The sequence below is a fragment of the Sarcophilus harrisii genome, chromosome 4 (assembly GCF_902635505.1).
Source record: "Sarcophilus harrisii chromosome 4, mSarHar1.11, whole genome shotgun sequence".
Taxonomy (NCBI): Eukaryota; Metazoa; Chordata; class Mammalia; order Dasyuromorphia; family Dasyuridae; genus Sarcophilus; species Sarcophilus harrisii.
The window spans coordinates 155,934,743-155,961,673 of NC_045429.1; the positions used below are offsets into that span (position 1 = coordinate 155,934,743).

At 33.7% G+C, this 26,931-nt stretch overlaps 1 protein-coding gene across 1 annotated transcript in view; it reads left to right on the forward strand.

Annotated features, from left to right (window-relative positions):
• Positions 1 to 23,326, forward strand: part of TXLNB (taxilin beta) — a 63,819-nt gene extending 40,493 nt beyond the window's left edge. Inside the window, exons 5-10 of the mRNA XM_003769504.3 lie at positions 8,680 to 8,874; positions 11,339 to 11,458; positions 12,721 to 12,795; positions 16,786 to 16,878; positions 20,749 to 20,844; positions 22,072 to 23,326. Coding sequence (XP_003769552.2) covers positions 8,680 to 8,874; positions 11,339 to 11,458; positions 12,721 to 12,795; positions 16,786 to 16,878; positions 20,749 to 20,844; positions 22,072 to 22,860 — 1,368 coding nt within the window. The 3' untranslated portion in view covers positions 22,861 to 23,326. The remainder of the gene's footprint in view (positions 1 to 8,679; positions 8,875 to 11,338; positions 11,459 to 12,720; positions 12,796 to 16,785; positions 16,879 to 20,748; positions 20,845 to 22,071) is intronic.
• Positions 23,327 to 26,931: the final 3,605 nt, after the last annotated feature.

Sequence of the window (26,931 nt, forward strand, 5' to 3'; positions counted from 1 at the left end):
GACTGGAGTGCTGGTGACCCCTACTGGTACCAGCTCTTCTCCACAACTGGCTTTCTGAGCTTCTGCCTGCAGGAGAGAGAAAACACAGATGGCCTTTTCTCCTTCTCCCTGTTCCTTAAAAATTAGGCTCGAGCCAAAAAAAAAAAAAAAAAAGTTCATTAATTAGCACTCAAGTATTAAAATACTACTTAAATCTTAATGAAAACTACTTGGGGGTTAAAATGATATACTCAGGGAACATTAGGAGATTAAAGAGGTCCTATGCTAGTGCTATATGCATGTTTCAGGAGGTAAATATTTCGGAGGATTTTTTATCCCTTTGTTCTTGAAGTTTTGCTCTCCTATCATTTATCTTGAAAAAGAAAACAGAAGTCAAAATTTCCCCTCCCCCAAAAATAATTTAAGCTCCAGAGAGAAGGAATTGTTTCATTTTTTTCTGCTTTATATCTCCGGGGCCTAAATGCCTGGCACACTTAATAAATGGTTGCTTTTTAACTGATTAATTTACAAATTCAACAAATATTATTAAGTGCCTACTATATCCCAGGTGTTGTCCTCTCTTAGCTTCCTGACCCTCATTCCCTCACATAGTCCTACAGATAACACTCTTGATCCAGTGGAGATAGAAGGGAGAAAAGATATGAACTGGACCTATTTGACCTAGGCAGTTTCTTTTCATCTTGGAGGGTCTTCTAGATCTATTAATATACCATTAATATGGCAGCCTCCATATAAATCATTTTCTAGTCTGGGTCAAGATTATTTGAGTTTCAATTTAGAGGATGAAAGGATTGAATACAATGATTTTTTAGGTTTCTTCCAGCTCTAAATGGTCCCATGAACTGTTTCCTACATAACCCTCTCTTATTTCATCTACCATATTAAACTAATGAGATAGGTGAAATAGGGATTATTATCCCAATTATACAGTGGAGGAAAAAAAAAAGGCTTAGAAAAGTGAAATGATTTTCCCACTATCTCAGAGCCAGGAAGTAACCAAGCTATGACTCAAACCTAGATGATAATAATAATAATGACATGCATTATTATTATTGCTATAATAACTAGCATTTATATAATGCTTTAAGGTTACTTTCAATATATTGTGTCATAGAGGTACTATTATTATCTCCATTTTATAGGTGAAGAAATTGAGGCAGGTAGGTAAAGTGGGTTGCCCAAGATCAAACAGCTGGTATCCAAGGCAAAATTTAAACTCTAGCCTTTCTATCTCCCAATCCAATATCTATTTACTACTCCTCACTGCCCATCATTTGACTCCTAATTCCAGAGCTATTACCAATATATTCATCATGTTGTTTCTTCATTAGTTTAAAGTGGCAACTTTCAGTCCTATCCATGTACAAATTTTCCAAGAAGCAAAAACTTTTATCATTTACAATGGGAATCCCCAAAAAGGTTTGAATTTAGATGAAAAAATTACAGACAAGGTAATTTACAAGGTAATGTTATAGTAAGCATTAAAATAGTCATTCTTTAAATAGGCACATAAAAAAGATTGGGAAAACATGGGAGCAATAATTCCAATTATTCAGACAATAATTCCTACCAAAAATAATGGAGTGATCACTTCACTTGTCTGTATGTGTTTTCACTAATTATGGCATAAGCCTTCAGCAGTGTGGTTAATTTGATTACACACAGACACTGGCTCTGTTCAGTGCTGGCAAGATACTGCTCTCTAATAGATAATACTTCCCGCTTCTACAATACTCCTTTTCAGCTAAGGATCCTGAAGCATTTGACAAACATTAATTAATTAACACCAATGTTCCTATGAGGTACACAGTATTACTCGTGCTCACAAGGGGATAAACTGAGACAGAGGAAGATTAAAAGACTTTCCTAAATGTGCAAACCTTAGACATAAAACCAGGAGCAAACTGTAAGGGTCCTAATACCTTGACCTCTTCTTTAATCAAGAGATCACATTTGTTCTCTGGGAAATGGGGAATCCAGTATGATGAACATCTCTAATTCTCAGGTTACCTCGTTGCCAGGAGTGATGGTTTCAGTAACATTCAAACCTGGCATCATCACAAAGGCTGTGCTGAGGAAAATAATAAACAAAGAATGGGGGAAGGGAGTAGGTGTGGGAAGTCTTTGTAATTTGAGAATTGTATTCACTAGCAGTAGTCTGATGTATTTATCTATATTCTCCTCTTTAATTTCTAATTTAACATTTAAGGATCTAGGTTCTTAGAGCTAAGAGGAACCTAAGAGATCATCTGTCCTAACCCCTCTTTTTATAGATAATGAAACTGAGCCTCAGGGAGGAGAAATGCTTTGCCTAAATTTCCAAAAGTAATTGGTAGCAAAGACCAACTCAGGTCTTTTGACATCAAACCTAGGCCCCTTTGCAGAATTCCTGACTTTTTCATTGTTTCAACAAAGTTGCAGTTGTAATTTTTAAAAAGTTAAATTTGAATTGGAAATAAAGAATAAAGGGATTTGAAGATATGGCAGATAAATTATATGGATTGATATATAGAGAAAGAAAACACTATTTGCCATGATCACACTCAAGTTATTATAACAAGCTTGTAATTATTCTAGGAGGTAGGACAAGGGAGATGGAGAGAATGCCAGCGTGCTATAACCTTCCAAAGTTGTTTCCACCACTCCTGAAGGAAATATAACCTTCTTTCTTCAATGGATCAAAGAGTTATTCTTTTCATATATGTGTGTATGTGTGTGTTACATATATGTGTATGTATTTTATATATATATATGTTTGTGTGTATTTATATTACTATATATGGGATTGTTTTTAAAGAAATAATATATGTGCATGTATTTATATTACATATATGTGGCATGGGATCATTTAAAAATATATGTGTCTATATATTACATATATATGAGATATGGTATAATTTTTTTAAAAAATATCACAATATACTTGCAAGTAATAAAACTGCAATTAAGATTGGTAAAAAGTTGACTAGTAGAGAAATTGCTAGGATATCTGCTTGATTAAAAAAAACAATTTTATAATTATAGGTCTAGTTATAAAGCTTCAAGGGAATTTAGGAATCATCTAGTATACCACTCACCATCACTTCATTAATTTAAATTGGCAAATCTGAAAAAAAGATTCTTAACTTGGGGTCCAAGGGCCCCCTCCATGGTAGAGGATATTTATTTTTATTATTATATTTTATTTTTATTATATTTATATTTTATATTGTATTTATATTATATTATTATATTTTTATTAATTGAACCTAAACTTTTTCCTCAATTATTTAAGAACATGATTCTGAAGTCCATGGATTTCACCAGCTTGCTCAGGAGTCCATGACACAAAATAGGTTAAGAACATCTGATCTAAAGTATTTGAAGGTGCTAGAGAAAGTTTGTTCCTATATGCATTTTAGGTATTTTCTCTTGAAGTTTTGTTTACATTTTTAATCTGTATGTTTTATAAAGACTTTGCTTAATGATAACAAAATACTTCAGCTCAACTAGTAGTGAAATGATAGTTTTCAAGATAGTGGAATCAAGAGTTAAGCATTATTTTACCTGCTTTTCTTTACCTGTTAGCAAAGTATCTTTTGCAAAATCCCAATATTGTCATATCATGGTACAAAACTAAATAAACATTATATCATAAAATGGACAAAGGAGGAGTCCTGAGCAATGGATTCTAGTACCAGCCCCTCCTCAGTTTGTATATCCCCAAACTAGTCAATTAAGCTTTCTGAGCTTCTGCCTTTTCATTTTTAAAAAATATTATTAAGGTATCTTCCATCTAACATTCTGTGGATCTGGTTTTGCTTCATGCTGTGAAGATTTCCCTTTCCCTTCCTACTGTTGACTAGCAAAGCAATAAAAGATTCTTATTTTGTGGTTTTTACATCCCTCCCAGAGAGAGAATATTGAATAATGAAAACCACATTGGATAAAAAATAAGGAGATACATACAGTCTTAGCTCCCGTAAGTAGTTACATGACCTTGAAGAAATCATTTTGGACTCCATTTCATCATCAATAAAATGAAATGGTTTGATTAAATTATCTCTAAAACTCTTTCATCTTTTTGTATCTCTACTGCTTAGTATAGTGCCTGGCACAATTAGGCGATTCCTAAATAGCTGTTAACTAAGCAACATCCTATGGTAACAGTATCTTATGATTATAGGACCATCAAATTAGAATTAGAAGGGAACTCAATGATATCTAATTAAAACTTCTCATTTTACATTTGAGGATACTGAGATCCAAGGATGTTAAGTAATGTGTCAGAATTTGGGGATTTGAACACAAGTCCTATGCCTTGCCAACAGAGTCCTGATTCTAAGTTGATCAGAATTTTCCCTGTATCTATTCCTTTTCAGTTCCACAATAATCTATCAAGAGTTAAGATTATCTATTGTTTTAAAAATAACAGTTCTTAAAAATTACATATACACCACAAGGGTTGGTATAATCATATGTATTTTGTAGAGATGATTCCTCAAAGCCAGCCAATATAATCTCTCTTAAACCTCCATAATACCTCAAAAATAGGACTAGATACAGAAATGTCACTCAATAAATATACGCATGCATACATACATACATATATACATACACATATTTATTTTTATATGCACACGTATTTTAATTCTTAATTGTAATTCATATTTTTGCATATTCAAGAGATCTAGCTTTGTCAGTGTCAAAATTCCACCTTCTTTTATTAGCATAGATGGCAATCCCTTTATACCTGAGTAGACAGTCTTGAGAATTGCTATGACTGGAAAATTCATTGTTCTGTGATGAACTCAGTGATAAGTCTTATCAAACCAGCCACTCTGATCTTGGCCATACCTCCACTAGAATAGCCTTAGTGACATTCATGAATAAGTCATATTAGAATGATGGAAAACATTAGAAGAAAATTTCAAGAGGAATTACTCTACCTGTTGATAAAGTATGCTTTGCAAAATGATATATATGTTTTTAAAACTTCACTGTATTTATCTAGAAACATGACTCAAACCACACTTCTCTTGGCTTCAATTTTCTTATTTGTAAAATAGAGGTACAATTCAATTCAACAAACATTTATTAACTACTATATGCAGAGGGCTGAGCTAGGCATTTGTGGAGATTCCAGGTATAGATGAGACATGTTCCCTTTTCCTTACATCTAGCAGTACCCCAGATGTAACATACAGATTCCCAAAACACATATTAATATTTGATAAGGACATTACAGAGACACAAAACAGGATCTGAGATGGAAGGTTGCTTCCTACAAAGTATACAAAGGAAGGCTTTACATAGAAGATAGTTTATGAGTTGAACTTTAAAGCATGAGTAGGAATTCAAAAGGTTAATGAAACAGGAAGAAAACATAAGCATAGGAAATAATCTGAGAAACTCAAAATATGCAGTTTAGCTGAAACATAGAATGTATACTGAGGAGAAATTCAAGTTAAAGTTAGAAAGGTAAATGTTTGTAATTGAAATGTGAATTCATTCCAGGTTGTAGAAGGCCTTCAATGTCAAATCAAAAAAGCTACAACTTTTTTTGTAGGGAAATAAAGAGCTGCAGAAGATTTTTAAGCAGAAATGTGATATGACCAGATCTGTGTTTAAAGATTAGTCTGGAAGAAGTAAGAAGTATAGATGGAAGGGAGACTATGGAGATGAGAAGACCCATTAGGATTAGGAGATTATTGCTATAATCCATGTAGGTTATATTGAGACCCTGTCTTAGGATGGTAGCAATGGGAATTGGGATGAATGAGACTATTATGCATTAATAAAATGCATAATAAAATTATGTAAAATTAATAGGAACTGGTAACCAGTTGAATATGAGTTGAAAGAAAATGAAATTTCAAAGACAACACTAAAACTCTGAATACAGGAGACTAGGAGAATTGTAATACTCTTAGAAAAAATAGTAAAGTTAGAAGGAAAAGCAAGTTTTGGAAGAAAAATTAAGAAGTATGGATTTGGAGATGTATCTTTTGGTACTAGAATTTCATTTTTTATGATGATGTTCTTTGTTAGTATTCTTCCTACCTGTCTAACCACTTTTCTGTTCTCTTTGCTGGCTCAACAGTTTTCTGTCCCCACTAACCCTATGGGGTTCTCCAGAGGAGTTACCCAGAGCTCTATGTAGGGTCCTTTCTCTCTCTCTCTCTTTCTCTCTCTCTCTTTTCTCTCTCTTGCTCTCTCTCTTTCTCTCTTCTCTCTCTCTCTATACACACACACACACACACACACACACACACACACACACATATGTTTTTTTCAGTTATCTCATCAACCCCAACTTCCAGGGGTCCAAGTATTATCTATATACAGATGATTCTTACATTTACATTTATCCATCCTTAATCTGCAAAACTGCCAGTTGCTTGCTGGATACCACCTTGATGTCCCATTTGACACCTCAAATTTAACATGTTTAAAATTAAATTAATTATCTTTATCTATACACCTTCACCACACCACCCCATTCTATTAAAGGCAATATTTCCAATGATCTAAGTTCAGTCTCAAGAATTATCCTTGACTCTTCTCTCTCCTTCAGCTTACTCCTTTCCAATCAGCTACCGTGATTTGTTAATTCTATTCCCAAAATATATCTCTAATCTATTATTTACCTTTCTCAAATCACATAGCCATCACTTAGTTCAAATTCTCATTACTCTCACATGAATGAGTATAAGAGCCTTTTCATTGGTCTCCCTATGTTGCCAATATCTTTCCCTTTCTAATCCCTCTCCAAATAGTTACCAAAATAATTTCCTAAAACACACAACTAACCATGTTATTCCCTTGCTCAAAAGCTTTCCGTGGTTGCCTATTGTTTCTAGGATAAAATACTAACGCCTCCCCTAGCATTTAAACCCCTTTACACTCTAAATTCCACCTGCATTTTCAGACTTACTGCCTACCATTTCCCTTCTTGACCAAATGAGATTCCTAGGCATTTCTTGGACTTAAATTTCATTTCTTGCCTCCTCACAAGTCATTTCTCCATTTTCAAAATGTATTCTCCAAATATCCATTGGTCAGAATACTCATCTTACTGCCGGCCTCAATTCAGGTGCCACTAACTCCTCAAAGAAGTATCCCTATTCCTCCTCAGATCTCTCCCTCTTCAATTTACTTTGTATTCTACTTATTTCTTACATGCTATGTCTAAGAGTAGAATATAAGCTCCTTGAGGATAAGAGTGATTTGAGATTTTTTCCTTCTATTTCCATTATCTCCACAGTGGTTTACATATAGTAATAACTTAATTAATGCTTATAAAGTGAAACAAAATTATCTGCAGTAAGTACTTTTAATCTGTAAATATAATATGAACTATAAAATAATCAAATTCTCCAACTCTGACTGTCAATTTGAGAATTCCCTCCAACAATGACTCTTATCCATAGTAAAGACAAGGCATAAGTATTGTTTACAGAATTATTCTGCCTTCCTACCACATATTCACATACATATATACACATACACATACCAAACCACACCAAGAAATGTTCTTCAGGACTTAATTTGACTTCTTAGGCATTTCTGCTAGAAACTTCTGTACTATACAGTTTTTACTTTCCATTGGTGAATGCATAAAATATCCTTGTATATTATAAATTAATCTAACAGACTATAAAGGAACCCATCAATGTCTATATGTGATTTGCCAGCTGTATGTCTCTATCTTTATTTTTACATGGAAATATTAAACCCTTTTACTCTAACAGAATGAGAATAAGACTCACAAAGCAAACAGCACTTAGGATAGATGTGTGGGAAATTTTGGTATATTGTTAGTGGGTCTGAGTGAATGGAGAGTTTTGATTTAGAAGGAAAAGGGGAAAGAAATGACATTTGAAAGTTAATTTCCAATTCTACCATGCTAAGAAAGCAAAAGAAGGGAAAATTAGATGTTTCTTTTAGCGTTTTTGAAGGGTTTGAAACTTATCATTGCACTCAGAATCAGAATTTTCCAGTCAACATGTTAATTACCCTGCGTGACACATGATTGTTGTTTCCAGCAAAAGCCCACTATTCAGCAGGTTTGCTGAGATTAGTACAACTGCTCAGTAACTATTTTAAATCACCTTATTGCTGATTTAGAGAACTTTTTTTCTTAATAAAGAGAATGTACTATTTACTACGGTATACTTATGGCATTTCAATATTTTGAGGCAGTTGATGTGTCTTGGTGGCAAGGCCAATTTTTCTCCTTCTTATAGCAAGCCACAAGAATGAATAATTTGAACCATCACTTTTAACTCCTGGCAAGGAGGTGACCTTTGTTTTCAGCCAAACACAGTCAGAACAGAATTGAGTATTGTGGGTTGAGCAGAAATTGCTGCAGTTCATTCAAACACTCAGTTGGAGCCTACTCTATTCATAAATAACTACTAGATAAAAGGTGTTCATAGCACCTGTTTTCAGGAACTATTCACCTATCATTGACATTTGTGTGTTAGTCTATAATATTCCTTCTATATTTACTTCTTAGTGAAGTAGTACGATTTAGAAAAGAACTCAAAACCCCTTGTACACATGTTTAATTATTCTTTCTCTTCACTTTGTTATAGATCTTCAGACTGATTTTTTTTTTTTTTTTTTTTTTGTAAATCTGGGGACAGGGTAGTTACTGAAACTCTCAAACTCAAATATTGTTCTTCTTTTCAACAGGAAGAAACTCTCCAGAGAGCACGTGAGGAAGATGAGAAAAGGAAAGAGATCACAAACCATTTTCAGGGCACACTGAGTGACATCCAGGCTCAGATTGAGCAACAGAGTGAAAGGAACATGACACTATGCCAAGAAAACACAGAGCTAGCAGAGAAACTGAAAAGCATCATTGATCAGTATGAACTGAGAGAAGAGGTGAGAAGTTTATTAAGCCATGCAAAATAGGGACACTGAGCCACTGGGGTAGATAGATGGTATGGTGAATAGAATTCTGCGTTTGAAGTCAAGAAAACCTGAGTTCAAATCCTGCCTCAGACACATCTTAACTGTGTGGCTCTGGGCAAGTCAGTTACCCTCTTTGGCTGCAGTTTCCTTATCTGTAAAAAGGAAGATAATAATAGTGCCCACCTCCACAAAGCTATTTCATGAATAACGAGTTTTGAAAAACTTTTTTTTTAGAAAATGTATGATTTATTGTTTTTAATAATATTTTATTTTTCAAATACATACAAAGATAGTTTTTAACATTCACCTTTGCAAAACTTTATGTTCCAAATTTTTCTCCTTCCCTTCCCCCCCCCCTTTTCCCTACTCAAGACAGCAAGCAATCCAATATAGATGAAACATGTGCAATTCTTCTAAAAATATTTCCATATTCATCATGCTGGAGCTTTGTAAACCTTAAAGTGTTCTGTAAATGCAAACTATTATTAGCTTAGGAAATTGGAGGAATTAAATTTTGAGACACTCTTTAATGGACTAATATTTTGAAGCAACTTTGTAAACCAAGAGAATCACAGAAAATATTACTAATTTGAAAGGGCTTAAGAAATTCATCTGAATTTCCATCCTATCCTTACAGTAGCTAAAAAGAAATAAAAAGTGAAATGAGGTTATATGATCTAAACCACAGCTTTCCCTTAGGAATACCTTCCCAATACCCAATAATGCTAGAAAAAGAGAGATTTTATTTTTTTTGTAACCTCCTCTTTCTTTTTGAATAGGTACACAATTCTATGAGTATGGGTGCTCCTTTCACTAATATAGATTGTAACCTCTGTAATCCTGTACAACAAATATCCTATGTTTTTCCATAAATCCTGGTATAGAACACCTCCCTAATGGAAGAAAACCTACTTTTGATTTTTTTTTTTAGAATCATCAAAATACCAATCCATACCACTCAGACTATCCTTCCATAATGTTCAAAGTCTCAAGACTCAATTCCTTTTCTGGTCAAACGATTCTTCAATAGTGTCTTTTACATTGCTTTTTGAATGCAGATTGTTGATGGTAATATATTACAGGCTTATGCCTGCCATGTATCTTCACTGCCTTTACTTTTTCATAATTTTAAGTCTTTAAAAATTATGATATTCTGTGACTCAGCTATAAAATATATATATTTTGCTGAGGCAATTAGGGTTAAGTGACTTGCTCAGGGTCACACAGCTAGGCAGTGTTAAGTGTCGAGGTCAAATTTGAACTCAGGTCCTTCTGACTTCAGGGATGGTACTCTATCCACTGCTCCACCTAGCTGCCCCTATAGAATATATTCTTAGGAAATCAGTGGAAGAAGGGGAAATTTTATTTCGGTTTTGGTCTAAATCTAAACCTTATCAGTGAAGGAAACACCTCAAGTGAAAATTATATCTACTAAAAGGCAACTTGTCTTTGAGTATTGCATTTAGTTATAGTTAGCATGCTAAATAAAATAAGTATTATAATTTTGAAAAAACATCATTGTAAATCTTCACCAATCACCTTGTAGAATTCTGACTTCTTTGGGTCAGACAGATTGAGTCAGAAGATATAGGAAAGTCACTTCATATCAGCCTCATTTTTCTCAGTTATAAAAAGAAAGAACTATAGTAGATGATCTCTAAGATCTTTTCCAGTTGTAATGATTCTCTACTTCTCAGACACTTAAATACAGTAGGTGAATTAAGAACAACGAAGATAATAGAATAGGAGAAGTAGATTTTCACTTCAGGCTTCTCTAAAATTATTGGATATTTCAACTTAACAGACTTGATATTTTAAAATGCAGTGATTATATAAATTATTATTTAAAATGCAAGGAACGTTACAAAGGGACCATAATGCAATGTTAAGCAAGCCCCGGAAGCAAACTGAGGAGAATTTACCTATAATAGAACCTAAAAGTTTCAAGCCAATAGGCTTCAATAGGAGACAACTAGATATAGTAGAAAGAACAATGACTTTAAAGTTAGAGGATCTGGATTCAAATCTGCCTCCAAAACTTGAAATCTTTCTGACCTAGATCAAATAACTTCACTTTTAATTTACTCATCTGTAAAATGAGGGCATTGGACCAGATGGTCTCTTGTGTTTTCTCCCAACTCCATATCTATGATTCTAACAACATGAAAACATAATTAATGCCTAATACAGGGAATTTTTGTAACCAATAATGACATTTCCCTTTCTTCTCCAGAAGAGGGAGCAATATATACTTTTCTTTATTTCTTAAATTCTGTTCTTTTGACATTGGATCCTTTTTTGTCATGGAATCTCAAAGGAAAAGCAAATAGGTTTTGTGCTGATAGGAATATTGTCTAAAAATTATCAGGTTCTAGGATATAAATCCTCTTTTTTTTTCTTCCTTTTTTCACATGTGTGCTTTGTTCTCCTCCAGCATCTGGATAAAATATTTAAGCACCGGGAACTCCAACAGAAGCTGGTGGATGCAAAACTTGAAGAGGCCCAAGAAATGATGAAGGAAGCAGAGGAGCGACACCAGAGAGAAAAAGAATATGTATTTATCAATTTAAACATCTGCCTGCTATATTTTATCCCATGTCATAGAGAAACTCCTAAGTCCTTTGTGTTCATGAAAATTCACAGAGGGACAGGGATCCATTATTAAATACAAATGGAAACAATGGTTTCCTCACCCTACCCACCCCCAACAGCAGGAAAGACCAAATTTTATCTTAAGAAACACCTTGGTAGATAATCAAGAGTCTGGGAAGTATCTGTAATCTATACTACTTTCCCTCTTAAATTTTAATTGATGTCCTTTGTTTTTTTAATATCATTTATTTCCTGGTGGTATTACTTGGTAAAGACTACTGAGGTCTCCTTTGCAAAAATTAATTTGTCCAGTAGTTGCATTCAACTGAGACAGTTTTGATATGCAATATTCACTATCTATAGTCTTTACCAAAAAGAAAGAGTCACTTTTCCTGATTTGTCCTTGGGAGTCAATATTGGTCTTTATTTTATTTTTTTTTTATTTCAGCTGACCTTTAGAAACAAACATTTCTACTGTGTTCTAGGGAAAGAACTAGCATATTATATCTATACATGTAGTATATTAGGACATAGATATAGAGAGACAGAGATAGAGAGAACATCCTTTAATTTTTTCATCTCTATCAGCTTATAGGCTCCCAAAGAACAAGGACTATGTTGTATTTAATATTTGTATCCCCAGCTCCCAACATAGCATCTTGCACATAGTAGACAGCTCTTAATAACTTGTTGAACTAAAAAATGAAGGCAACAGTCATTTATTAAGAACCTATTATGTCCATCATTGTGTAGGTTACTGTGGAGAAGCCAAAAGAAACGAGGGCACATAGTTTCTGACTTCTTAAAATTGAAATCTGGCTCCAGAAGCCCAATCATCTATATACATGAAATAACTTGGGAGCAACATAAGGTATTCATATCCTCAAAAGTTAGATGCTGTGGGAATTTAGAGAAGGGAAGAATCAGTGTCGGTTAATTTACCCAGGGAAGTGCTAATAAAGGTTAAGCTTTGACTAAACTTTGAAAGAGGTATTTAGAATTAGGATTGCTAGAGACAAAGGGTAAAGACTATCTCAAGATGGGGGAAAGCCATAAGTAAAGAAATAAAAGAAAAAAATTGTAAAGCATTAGGCCTGAAGCTTTTAAAAAGAGCTAACAGGCAGGAAAAGTACTAAAATGTATATATTAGGTGTAACAACAAAGTTGCTTAAAAGATCTTTTGAATGTAATATACTTTTGCCTTTGGATATGTTTTTTACATAGTTATTGAATCAAGCAGCTGAGTGGAAGCTTCAGACTAAGATGCTGAAAGAACAAGAAACAGTCATGCAAGCCCAGGTAAAGTAGGAAGAGTTAAATGCATGATATGTGCCTTTCTTTATTTGTTTCCAAAGTCTTCATATTGGGCATAAATAAGGGGAAAACAAGAGTAAATTCACAATTGTTAAAAAAAATTGTTAAAATTCACTTACTTAGTGAAGTAGGACAATTCTACTCATCTACATGACCCATTCTACATGCCCGTCTTATAAATTATGGAACCACAAGTGTCAGTCAGGACAAACCAGTGTCCAAATAGACATTCCTGCACTCACATCTTTTCCCCTTTCTCTCCCCTTCTTTAAATTAATCTTTGAAGGTAAGAATAAAGAGTAGTTTAAGTTTAGACTTATTATTGACAAACATAAATATTCAAAATCTCTTCTATATGTTTCATTTCCTTTATTTTACACGTTAGTATACCAAGTAAGGATCTATGAATGTATTAGTGAAGGAGTTTTCTCTAACTAAAAGATCCTGCATATAACATAGTGTATGACTTCGAAAATTCTGAAGCTCAGAAAATTTAAATAACTTGTCCAACATAATACAGCTAATAAATGCCAGTTTGGGTGCTTCTAACCCTGATCCCAGCACTCTTATCTGTTAAAACATACTACATTTTAAAAATTAAAGCAAAAAAAAATAGATTTTAGTCAATTCTCAAATAAGGAAGCTAAGGCAATGATGAGTTCAAAACATAGGATAATCTAGAATTAGTTTCTGTTTGGCTAAGGTATATCTTAATACTTACATTGGAATAAGAATGTGTCTTACACATCAAACAATGGTGCCCCAATGTAAAGAGATGACAAAAATCTAAGAAGTTGGACAACTCCCTCATTCTTACTACAAGCTGGAGATGTGAGATAAGATGTGGTAGAGACCTTCCCAGATGTAATTTATTATCCCATCTCACTGTCACTCTGGTTTGCACCTTCATTTTGATTCAATTAGACAAAAATGCATTAGAGTAATTGAATTTGGCATCTTTGTACATGAGCCTGAATCCTAATTTTTCAACTCACTTATCTTTTGTCCTTGGATACTTGTTCTGTGACTCAATTTTCTCATATGAGAAAAATGAGGGCTTGGGTTCAATGGCTTCTAAGGTCCTTTTCAGCTTTTTACATATATATTTGTTTGTGTGTGCATACATATATACATATATATATAGGCATACATATACATATATATATATATAGTCTTATGATCCTATAAATATTTTAACCCATTTAAGTCTAATTTCCTCGTCTATAAAAAAGAGAGTAGGAGGAGTTGTATTCAATGGCTTCAAAGATCCCTTCCAGCTCCAAATCTATGTTTCTGTGATCTTAATTTGTGCAAGGCCCTATGATAGGCACTTGACATATAAAGACGAAAGACAAAAGAAAAAACAACATTCCTCAGTCTTAAGGAATTTATAATCTAATGGGGAGGGGATATAATGGATTACAACCAAAGGGAAAAAGAATAAATTTTTATATAGCACCAGTACTATGTACCAGGCACCAGGCTAAGAGAATTTTATAAATACTGTCTCAAATTCTCATCATTCTTTCAGGTAGGTGCTATTGTTAATATTCACAGAGCTAGTAAGTGTCTAAGATCATATATGAATTTAGATCTTCCTGATTCCAGGCCTAGCAGGCTCTATCCATTTTGACAACAGCTATATGCAATTCAATGCAATAAAATACGTACATTATTTGCAAGATAGAATGGAGACTAAGTAGAGATTAATATAGAATATTCTAGGAAAAATTGAGGAAGCAAAAATCACGTTCATCTAAAGTGGGGGGAAAAGACAGAGTGAAGTGGGACCAGGAAAGGTTTAGTGGAGTGGGTGGTCATTTTGTTGGATATTGAAGGAAGAGGTTTCCAAGAGGCAGAGACTGGGAGCTATTAAGTTCCTAGAATGGTGGATTATGTCCCAGAATGAACAGAGGCAGCAGAGAATGAAAGATGAAACCAAGAAGCATTAGTAGTCCTCCCATGAGAGAAGAGGCAATGACATATTTAAATAAAAGACTCTTCCCTGGAATCCTTTAAACAGAGTTTCCTAGTGCTTCAAAGAGAGATGCACCACTTATTACAGAATACTTGGGGAATAAATCAGCAGGAGGTGAAAAAGTCAGAAGGCTTCCAAATTTAGCAGAGATAATGCAAGAGTACATACATCCATTTGCATATAGTCAAGAACTAATACTTATGAGAGGCTGAATAAATCTTTTTATGTTCTTTTATGGGTGGGAAGCACTCGTGAACCAAATTTGCCCTTCTATTGTGATTTATCCCATACTCTATTATAAACATAAACACACACACACACACACACACACACACACACACACAAGTAGGCTTGTTTTAAAATCTTGTTGTAGTCCATCTTGTTTCACTTCATGCTCTCCCTATTGCTCCCTATAACCCACTTCCCTATAAGGCAAGGATGTTTCCAGAAGCCTCTTATGCAGCCACTTTTATTTAATTTAACCTTGCTCTTCTTCTGGCTTTCCATATCCCCAAATTTGAATGTCAAAAAAAAATCCACCAAAAAGACAGAAAAAAACCAAAATCCCTAAATTTAAAAGAATTTCCCTTTTAAAACAGCAAACATTGTGCAACTAGGATGGTTTTTTGTTCATTTATTTGTTTTAATCACAATAAAGTTAAGTAGGAGAAAATTTTTTAAAACTTGTTTGTAAGGTACTACAATATTCCTGAATCCATTTTAAAGGGCTTCTAACAGATAAGTATTGTCAGAATCACAAAATATTAGCATTAGAATGGAACTTTGAGATCCCCTGAGTTGGTATTCATTTTTGAGGTCTATATTACAACTCAATGTAAGATTGTGTTATTTTCCTAGACATTTATTTTTCAGTCATTCAGGATGAAAGTACAATGTTCTTAAAAAAAAAAAAAAAACAGTGAAACATAATTGCTATTTAAAGATACAGTTTTCTTAAAGTCCCAAACAGCAATTCAACAGGGAGGAACATTCACAGATTTGGAATGCTAAATTATCAACAAAATAACACACTCACACTATCAAAGAGGAAAGAAGATTCAGAAAGTCAATGATTGAAACAGTGTAGCTTACATAGCCTTTTAAATTTGAACTTCTTAGGACCATGATTCCTTTTACAGTAAGGGAACTTGGCTATAGAGTTCATTATAAAAGGAGAATACCATACACCCCACAACAGTCTCTTTTGTTGATGGTCATTGTACTTGTTTCTAAGGTTAATCCCATGGGTCTTTGGACACAGATCCTAAATACAGAATTGTGTTTTACATTCTTTGAATGCTTTTAAACTTTTATTCATTAAAAAAAGAATATAAAAAAATTTCTTTTAAATGAAATAGATCCAGTCATTATTATTTCTAAATGAAAGAGTGCCTTGGTACAAAGCTAATCTCAGAGTTTGGCTCAGAGATATATCTTCCAGGGAGATTGTAATGGGGAATCTTATACAGGTAAAGATTGAACTTGATGTTTTCCAAGGTTTCTTCTAATTCTGAACTGCTATGAGTATGTTGGAATTTAAGATGACATAGTTAGGAAAGATTAGAGTTTATATTTCTCTTTATGTATCTATCTTGTATTCATTTCTTGTTGGTTTATTTGTCCTTTCCCTCATATTGAATGTAAGCTCCTTGACAGCAGAAACTCTCTTAACTTTTTATCTGTATCCTCAGTGACTGTCACATACTAGACACTCAATAAATGTTTGTTGATTGATTAATTGATATCAGTTGAGAATCCTGCAGAACCTTACTTCAGTGCCATGCATACAGTAAGCACTCAATAAATGAGTTGAACTAGATTTCATTGAACATTGACCTAGGCTCAGTCCATGAGAGCTATTAGAGCTATAAGTATTTCTAGAATCACCTCCATAAAACATTTATCTTCCCAAATAATAATCCATAGCATAGCGTTTTGATCTTAAATCAATCTGAATATAACTCCTATAATAGATCTCTTCTTTCCTGTGCTTGCAGCTTACTCTCTATTCTGAGAGGTTTGAAGAGTTCCAGAATACGTTGACAAAAAGCAATGAGGTATTTGCCACTTTCAAGCAGGAAATGGATAAAGTGAGTACCACTTATCATCCAGACTATACGGGTATTTTCCATTTTGACAACCAATTCTCCTTTGGGCTCATTCATCTCTGGCTATGACACTGTGATGCTTCTCACAGAATCATGAAATGTTTATAGATTTGGAAGAGATTGTGGTTATATTTTTTATTGGTAAGTTTGTGGTAAAATAGTCTTAGCAACTGTCCAAAGAAAAAGAAAATGATTCATTCTTACTTGTTTTCTTGGTATGGGGAGGGAGTAGAAGGGAAAGATACACTTTTTTTTTTAATGTTTATTGAAAGTTAAAGAAAGGATAATCCTTCAATATGCAATAATCTGATAGGCACTAAAGTTAAAAAGAACTATTCTCCTAAATTGCAAGCTATCCCTTAGAATTTAACTACTATATTCCACCCCCCCCAAATGCAAATAGTTGCTTTAATTCTCCATTTTATAACTGTGGGATATTAGAGTGGGAACAAACCTTGGAATTATTAGCCTAACCTCACTATTTCATAGATGGGGAAACAGGGTGGAATGATATACCCAAAGTACAGATAATTAGTAATGAATTTGAACTATACCCCAGCTCTCCTATCTAATTCTATTCACCAGATCCTTCTACTTTAGATCATCATGTTATTTTTCTTATTTCTTCAACATAAAACTAGTCTCTATTTGTAGGTGCATATCTCTCAGAAATGTTTATGCACATGTTTCATTTTTCTTTTTAAAAGCTAAGTTTTATCAACTTTTAAAAACAATTTTAATAGTTATTTCCTGATATATACCCCTGACATCAAATCTTCTCTTGTAACAAAGAAAAATAGTCATATTGTTTTACTCTTAAAAGAAATCAAGTCCCCTTTCCATTCATTTCTTTTATAACAGAGTCAACATAGAGTTATGCTTAGGAAACAGCATATACCAACTCATAAATACAAGAAGCATTTAAGAATAGATTCATAAGTAAGAGTGAGAAATATGTCCACATATAATATGCACAGATATGGATACAATTTGTGAGCAGTCTAGATCTTTGATTTTTATTAGTGCAGAAAATGCCTAATACAGAAATTACCTCCATCATTAACAATCACCCAAGGCACTGAGAAGTTGACTTGCCAATGGAAAGAGCTTAAACTCAAATCTTCCTTATCCCAAGGTTGGCCTTCTATACACCACATATTCTGATTCTCGTATATCTTATAGGATCATAGATCTAGAACTAGAAGGGACCTTAATGACCATCTAGAGTGCCAAGGGCCCTCAAACTTTTTAAATAGGGGGCCAGTTCACTGTCCCTCAGACTGCTGGAGGGTTGGACTATAGTAAAAACAAAAACTTTGTTTTGTGGGTCTTTAAATAAAGAAACTTCATAACCCTGGTGAGGGGGATAATCATTCTCAGCTGCTGCATCTGGCCCGCGGGCAGTAGTTTGAGGATCCCTGAATTCTAGACCAATTCTTTTATTTTATAAATAAGAGAAATGAAGCCCAAAGAAGTTAACTGATTGCCCAAGGTCACATAAGTAATACATAGCAAAGTTGAAATTTAAACGGTAGTTTGATATTCTTTTCCTCTTCAGGACACATATGATTTGTGTGTGTGTGTATACATGCACATAATTATATATGTGTGTGGATCTACATACACACACACACATACATATATATATATATGCACTTAGGTACATATGCATATATATATATAGCATGAGATATATAGCATAAATATAACATGAAATATATAAAGTAAAAATATACAATATAACAATATAACATAGTTATACATACACACAAGTAATTCTTCAATAATACAGCACATGTGCAACCAAAAAGTATGGTGCTAAGTAAAATTGCACAATAAAACCCACAGAACTTATAATTAAAATGGAGTTGGAGCACAATACTCAAAAATGTTTATGGGTCATCATAAGGGTTGCCACTTATAAATTATAGAGAAGGGGTACAGTTTTCTGAGTTCTCTCTCTGTTTCTCACCAAAGAAATCACACAAAAGAAAACTCAAATTTGAATTATGAGCACAATGTTCTCTACTACAGTATTCAAGTTGGAAATAAATAGCATTTTTGAAATACTTATAGGTGAACTGTCTGTGTATATATTTATTAGGCAGCAAATATTAAGAACCTTTACCAAAGCCAATTTCAAATTAGAAATTAATTCTCCCTTTCCAGAGTGATCAATCTATTAAAAATTTTAAAAGATAGAATTAGTAAAAAGAAAAAACAGGGACTTAAGATGACTTCATTTGTTACAATTAAAAAACAAAGTTAGAAAATATAGAAAAATAAAACTTTAAATCAAAAATGAGATTGTAGCTAAAATGATTTAAAATCATGATCCATCTTCATTGCTAATTTGATTTGAGAAATTATTTTCTCTTTTAAGTATGAGCATGAAGCCATGGTCTTTGAGGGTTGGATTTTCATTTAGCTATTTGTCAATAATGACCTTTTCTAGTTGTAAACTTGTATATATAAGAAACAAAGCAAAATTTTAATGAAAGGACAGAGTAGCTAGCCAGACTTCACACATAAAGCCAGAGAAAAATTACCTAGATGTGTCAAATATATTTCAATTATATGTGTATTCTAAATGAATTTTTACTCACTTCCCCTCACTCAATTTCAGTTTCCTTACTTCTTAAATGAGGGGATTGGACTGGATGGTCTAAGGACATTAGAGCTCACAATCCTCTCTCTGTCTCTAAAATACTACTTAATATAGTGGTAGATATTTTGATAAATGCAAGAGTAATACAAGTCTCTGAATGAATCCTCTAAACTTATGAAGGCAAAAACAAGAAGAATAGCACCTAATAAGATGAAATTTAAAAGAGATAAATTTACACTTAGATTCAAAAAGTCAACTTTACGCAGAGATTCTCTCACACAAAAGAAGGTATCTATTGTTAGATGGTAGCAGTTAATCTGTAAGGGATTCAGTGGATTACAAATTCATAAGTCAACGATGTGATATGGCAACAACAAAAAAAGTTAAAGTAAGCTTTAAGTTGCACTATTACATACTAGATGAAAGAACAAATAGGTCTAGAGCTATATACTGGGAACTAAAATGCAAAGAAGGAATAGGATACAAGGGGGGAAAGGACTAGATCTGAGAAATTGTGTTCAAATGTGAAGATCAGCTATATGGGACACTGGATGGACTTCTTGGTCTAATGAGGAGACTCATTTTCCTGAATTCAAATTTGGCTTCAGACACTTACTAGTTTTGTGACCCTGGGCAAATCATGTTTGCCTCAGTTTCCTCATCTGTAAAATGAGCTGGAAAAAGAAATAGCAAAACTACTCTATTATCTTTGCCAAGAAAACACTAAATAGGGTCACAAAGAGTTGGACATGACAGAAATCTTCTGAACAGCAACAAAAAGTTGGAATCTGTGTATAAAATAGGGGTTGAATTTCATGATGTATAAGGCCTCTTATAACGCTAACATTCTGATAATCTTAAATCTTTACTCTCCTTTAGAAAATCCATTTGTTTCAGTTGGTAATAAATATCTCTTTTTTGGAAGGGGAAGAAAAAGATGGGTTTTTTAATACTCCTCTTATGATTTTAATAGAGGCAGCTAGGTGGAAGAAACTAAATAGCTATGGGACCTGAAGTCAGGAAAATTTAAGTTCAAACTTGATTTCAGATGTTTTTAGCTATGTGGCCCTGGGCAAATTATTTAACTTCTGCCTTAGTTTCCTCACTTCTACAATGAAGATAATAATAGCACCTAACTTCCAGGGTTGCTGTATGGATAAATTAAGATAATATTTAAATAAAGTTCTACAAACTGTAAATACTAACTATCATCATCATTTATCATCTCATTATTACTATTATAGACAACAAAGAAAATGAAAAAACTGGAAAAGGATACAGCTACATGGAAATCAAGATTTGAAAACTGTAACAAAGCACTCCTGGACATGATTGAAGAGGTGAGAAAATTCTGTCACAGCTTTTCTAGGTTCTAGCCAAAACAGCTATGCTAAGAGGGCCTGCAACATAATGGCAAAAATTATTGTCTTTGAAAAATAGCCAGATTCTTCAGGGACTTGCCATATTAAAACATAGCCAAAGATAATAAGCACAAAAATGATGTAGAATTAGACTAGGGATTGTAAGTAAGTTTGTGACCCTAACTCACACACTTTTTCTTAATTCAAAAGCTCGTCCCAGGGGAATACCATCATTTTAATTTACTACTGTTTCCTCGACAGGAGGCACCTGCCTGAATACAAGATGAATATGGTTGGTCATTTCAGTAGAGCATCTTAAGTACCTTTCCCCATCCCTTGTCCTTTCTTCCCTTTCCTTCTCCAAGTACACACAATGTTGCTGAGGAGGAAGAGAAACAGAGATTATCAGTCAGTATAGATGTGTAATAGTTTTTTTTTTTTCTAAGAACAAAATCACATATGTCCATGCAATATAGTGGATCAAGCTTTGGACTTGGAGACATGAAGACTTGATTTCAAATCCTGCCTCAAACATTTAGTAGGCATGGAATCTTTGGCAAATTACTTACCTCCTTTTAGTCTCAGTTTTCTCATCTGTAAAATGGGTGTAATAATAGCAGCTAAATCATAGGATTGTTATAAGGATCAAATAAGATAATGTAATAAAAAATACTTTGCAAACTATATAAAAGTCATAAAACTACATAAACTACACAAAATCTATATAAAATACCAATTGTCAGTTAATTACTAGTTGCTATTATAAAAACAATTATTATTATTCATCAAAAGCTACACCAATTATGAGGTTTCACATCACCTTATTCACTACCAAACAGAGTTATTAAGGGAAGGAAATTCCTCCTATAGTCTTGATCAGAGTCTTTGCTTTCCTCTTCCAATTCAATTCTCAGAACCAGCAATTCCCCTGGTGTTTCAGATTTCAGAAGTTCTAAATAAGAAGCATGAAACTGCCTCATCCCTTTCTTTCCTAAAGAAAGCATCAGAGTAGGTGAGATTCCAAGAGAGATGGATAGATATTGTAAAAGAAAAAGTAGTCATGCTTAGATTTCTACTCCAGCTATCTCCACTTATATTCTTTTAACAATCTTTGAAGGAAAAATTTTGTTTTTTCAAGAGATAATTTTCTTAATTTTTCTTTATATCCTATTTTTGTTGTTTTTCTTCTTCTTTCTAAAATCTCAGAAAGCAGTGAGGACTAAAGAATACGAGTGCTTTGTGATGAAAATTGGAAGGCTAGAAAACCTCTGTAGAGCTCTGCACGAGGAGAGAAATGAGCTATATAAAAAAATTAAAGAGGCTAAAATCCCTGAAAAAGAAGAAAATGGGAACACCTCAGAAGAAGAGCCTGACACAGCTGATGGAATAGCTGATGCACAGGTAGCCGGTACTGATGAAAATACACCAAGGAATCTGGCAACAGCTTTCATGGTAACCCATCATGTGGAAGTTCCACATGACCAATCCTGTGAAAACACGGAGCTGAAATTATATAGTTCTCAAGCCTGCAGCCCAGGGAGCTCCCTAGCGCAACCAAATCCTCCATCTAAGTCTGAGGAATATGAGGAGGTCACATCTCCACCAATGACTGACAATCAGTCCCTCTTACCAAGGGCAGTTTCCCAAAGTCAGTCCATAAAGCCTACAGCAAGGACTGATAGTCATCCCTTCCAAGCACCAGCAGAAGGAGATGGTCAATCCCTCCCACCAATTGGAAAGGTTCCAAGTCAGTCCCCACAAATTGCAGGAAATATTAATAATCCACCCCCACAACCAACCCAAGAGGCCAACAGTCAACCCTTACAGTCTAAAGCAAGTGACCAATGTCAACTTGTGCAATCTGTATGTGAGTCCAACAGTCAGCCCTCAACATCTGCAGCAGAGAGCCAAAGGCAAACTTCACAGTATCCAGCACAGTCTCCCAATGTGACACTGATGCCTAAGCCAGATACTGATGTGGAACAAGTCAATTAAAGGCTACTTTTCTGGCTGACCTCTGTGAAGTTTGCATTTTGACTTCTGACTGTTTTAACAGGAATAAAAGAATGGGAAATGGGAGGGAGGCTGTCAAGTAAAAGTTAATTAATTTCAAATGTCTTCAATTCTTTGTGGTATACACCTTCAATTTAAGGCCATCTATAATTAATCATTGATTTGGAACTTTTCTAGACAATAAGAGTTAATGATCTGGTATTCCCTAATGGCAGTGAAACATGGCAAAATGATACTACCTCACCCTTAAAAGGCATTTGATTTGATTTTTAAATCAAAAATAGAATTTTATTTAAGAAACTTCATTTAACTATAATCCATGCTGTTTGTTTCTCTGAATCATGATAATGAACACTGTCAATGGTATTAGTGGTTTCAGTATGCTTTTTAAAAGTTGGTCATTATGGCAACAGAGCACATATTTCAAAAAGTTGGTCACTCATCTCTCAAACATATTATTTATCAATCCCTTCCCTGCACTCTCCTTCCTGCCTAAGCCATACAACACTTATATTATGGTAAAAAAAAATATTAAATTTTGCATTAAGCACTTCAAATAAATGATGTCTTTTGTCAGTTTCTACCCGAAATAGATTCTACACATGGATTTTCATGTTTTTATAGTGCTAGACAAAATACAACTAAATCACTGATGCATCGGTATAATGCAATCCATTGAACCAAAAATCAAAGTGAAATCAAGGCATTTGATGACAATGAAGATCAGAGATCCAAACAACTTTCTGTCTTCTAGTAAACAAAATACCAATTGAATCTTTCTTTGCCATATTCCACATGATACAACAGAAACTCAGAACTGGAAGAGACTTCAAAGGTCCTCTAGTAATACTCATATCTAAATGAATCTCTACTCTATCTTGACAAATAGACATCCAACCTCCAATTGAAGACCTTCAAAAATGAACAGTTCATCAGATTAGCCCACTCCACTTTCAAACAACTATGAAAATGTTGAAGTTTTTCTTTTGTGGAGATTAAATTTGTCTCCTATTAACATTTAGCTACTGACCCTACTTTTGCCTTTTGAGGTCAAAAAATCTAATTCCTTTTCTATATGACAATTCTTTAATGCTTGAGGGCTTGATGTCCCCTCATTCGCCTCTTCTTTGGGTAAATAGCTACATTTCATTTAATTAGACCTTGTTTGGTATAATTTTTTATTCTTCTCATAGTTATAGGGATGCTCTTCTGAAGTAGTTTGTCAATGTACTTTATAAAATTTACCATAAAGAACAGAACTCAAGAGTTGTTCTTGGGTTGACATGACAGAATATGGTAGAACTAACCCCTTCTTTCTTTAGTGTATAGTTCTTTTACATCAAGTCAAGTATTCCTTGACTGAGGTCATATCTTCCTATAGACCTATATTGAATTTTTGTTGGACAAAAATCCCCTCATCCTTTCCATGTGACCATGATTTGAATAGTTTGATCTTGTAAATACTGCAAGCAATGGCCAAATTCTAGTCAATATTTTCTTTTTTTTTTTCTTTTTTTTTTCCATAATTTAGCTTACTTTTTTTTTTTTAATAGCCTTTTATTTACAGGATATATACATGGGTAACTTTACAGCATTAACAATTGCCAAACCTCTTGTTCCAATTTTTCACCTCTTACCCCCCCACCCCCTCCCCTAGATGGCAGGATGACCAGTAGATGTTAAATATATTAAAATATAACTTAGATACACAATAAGTATACATGTCTAGTCAATATTTTCATAGCATCTGGTCTCAGAGAGAGAAAAAGGAGCTGACTTCATAAAGAGCAGTTTAGCAGAGAATTTACACATTAGGAAGAATCCCTATTTGGCTTTCTTCATGGAAGTGTTAATTGCTCTTATTTTTCTCACATTAATGGCTACCATCTGTATGATTAAGTCAAGAGCATGCAACAAAGACTTAGGTCACATCAGTATAGTGTTGGAGGAGTTAGTGAAGAAACAAGATGCCTTGTTGTGCAATAAACTTTCAGCATGTAATAAATTGCTAGTTTCATCTTTCAAAGTTATAGAGTGAATATAAACTAAGGCAGTCATCAGGCCCAGTAAAGTAGTGGTAAGCAGTCACTTGTGTAGCAATCTTTTCACTGCCATTAGCTTTCATTCTTATAACTTTGGCCTGTCTCGTGAGGTGTCAAGATACACTGACTTGCTAGACAAGAAGGATTGAAGTGAGAAAAGAACTTCAGAGATGGGACCATGGGTAAACCTTGCTCTTCTTTGCTGTATTGTTTTAAATATTCTGTTATAAACAAAATGCATAATTTCATTCTTCCAATCCCTTAGTCTAGCCTCATTTACAACTATTACATTCTCTTTCATAGGCATATAAATCTCTTTTTTAACATTACCTGTCTTCACTTACCCAACAAAAAAGGAAGAGAAAGATAAAAGAAAGGATAAAGTTGCTGCGTGAGGAAAATTAGATTGAACCCTCAGCCCAATAAATAATAAGTGAAAATTATTTTTATTCTAAACTGGATAGTTATACAGAGTTTTAGGAAAAGAGGAGAATCTATACCAAGCCAATAAACCTCTTTCCCAAAAAAATTCTGTACTTGCCAAAAGAACAACAGAAAAAATAGAGTTATGTTTAAAATTCTTAGGGAAAAGAGTAAGAATCTGGAAAAAAGTTAGGAGGCTAGTTTCATGTAAGCCAAGTAAAATTTTGGAACCTCTTCTATTGTCATCAGTTGCCCTAATTAGGACCACAATAGTTCATAATTTAAAAAAATTATTCACTATCCTCCCCCTTCAAGTGTACACACAAGTAGGGGAAAAAAGACTAGTCTTTTTTCTGGTCTTAAATTGCTTATGTGTACATGGCAGCAATCTTCAACAGGATTGGTAAACTCTGCATAAAAAGTATCCTAAATAGACAATGATGATACTGATTGGTATAAATGCTAAACTTAAAAAAAAAATCAGGCAAAATCATGTTACTATTTGGAAATCATTGTGTTTTGAGGGCTTAAATTGTTATGACAACAATAGATTTACCAGCCAGATTCAAAATGTTACTGCCAATATAGGGATTTTGATTGTTCCAATAACTCAGTACAGTGTATTCAATTTAACCATCCAGAGGAACTCAGTTCCAACAGTTTATAGACTCAGAATACCCAAATATTGGAGGATATTACATAAACATGGTAAAGTTATAATCTGAGTGAAAAGGATGAAGAAGAGGCAAGAAGGAAGCCAAAATCCAGAAAATGGAATATTACTACTCCAAAGATTCATTTGACTCATCCAAGAGAAATTTGTTGATTTAAAGTTTTATCTGAGCATGAAATAGTCTTTGGAAGGATTATATTATGTTCAAAGCACGTTTTATTACAGTTGTTTATGTTGGAGTTTGGCCTTGATAATTATAACAATAACTCTCAAGAGCTGAAAGAAGAAGGAATTTATATTCTCTTATAAAGTTCATTTAATTATATCTATAGACAGCAAGTCTGTGTCAAACAGAAATGCAGCTGTTGGAGTTTTCTAAATTAAATTATTATAATTTATGTATCTATTAAAAGTTATTTCCCTTCCTGACTTTTTTTCTTTTGGTGGTGGTAGTTCCTTTCTATATCTTTTTCTGTGTTTCAATCTTTGACACCAAAAATATATCTAATAATATATATAATATCAAATAATTTTATTTGACCTCAGTTGTGGGCTAATTGCTTTCCTTAGAGGAAAATTGTATTTATACAATATTTTCAGAACATAAGACTTGTGTATGTATGTGTGTATGTGTGCATATGTGCATATATTTATATTTACAGAGCAAAACTCCTGGCCCAAGAATTTATCTCCAGGGAAATCTAGTTAAAGCATCCAGGCTTCAGTAACAGGCCCAATCTCTTCTGACTCAAAGAAATAAGAGGAAGGGACTGAGTAGAATAAAACTCTCAGAGGGTTATAGACATCTCTTGTTCCTGAGGTCTGATTAAATGGTAAGAAAGATGCTGAACATTGTTAAAAAATCAAATTCTCACTTCTCATTTACTTCTTATGTTCCTTTCTGATAATAACTTG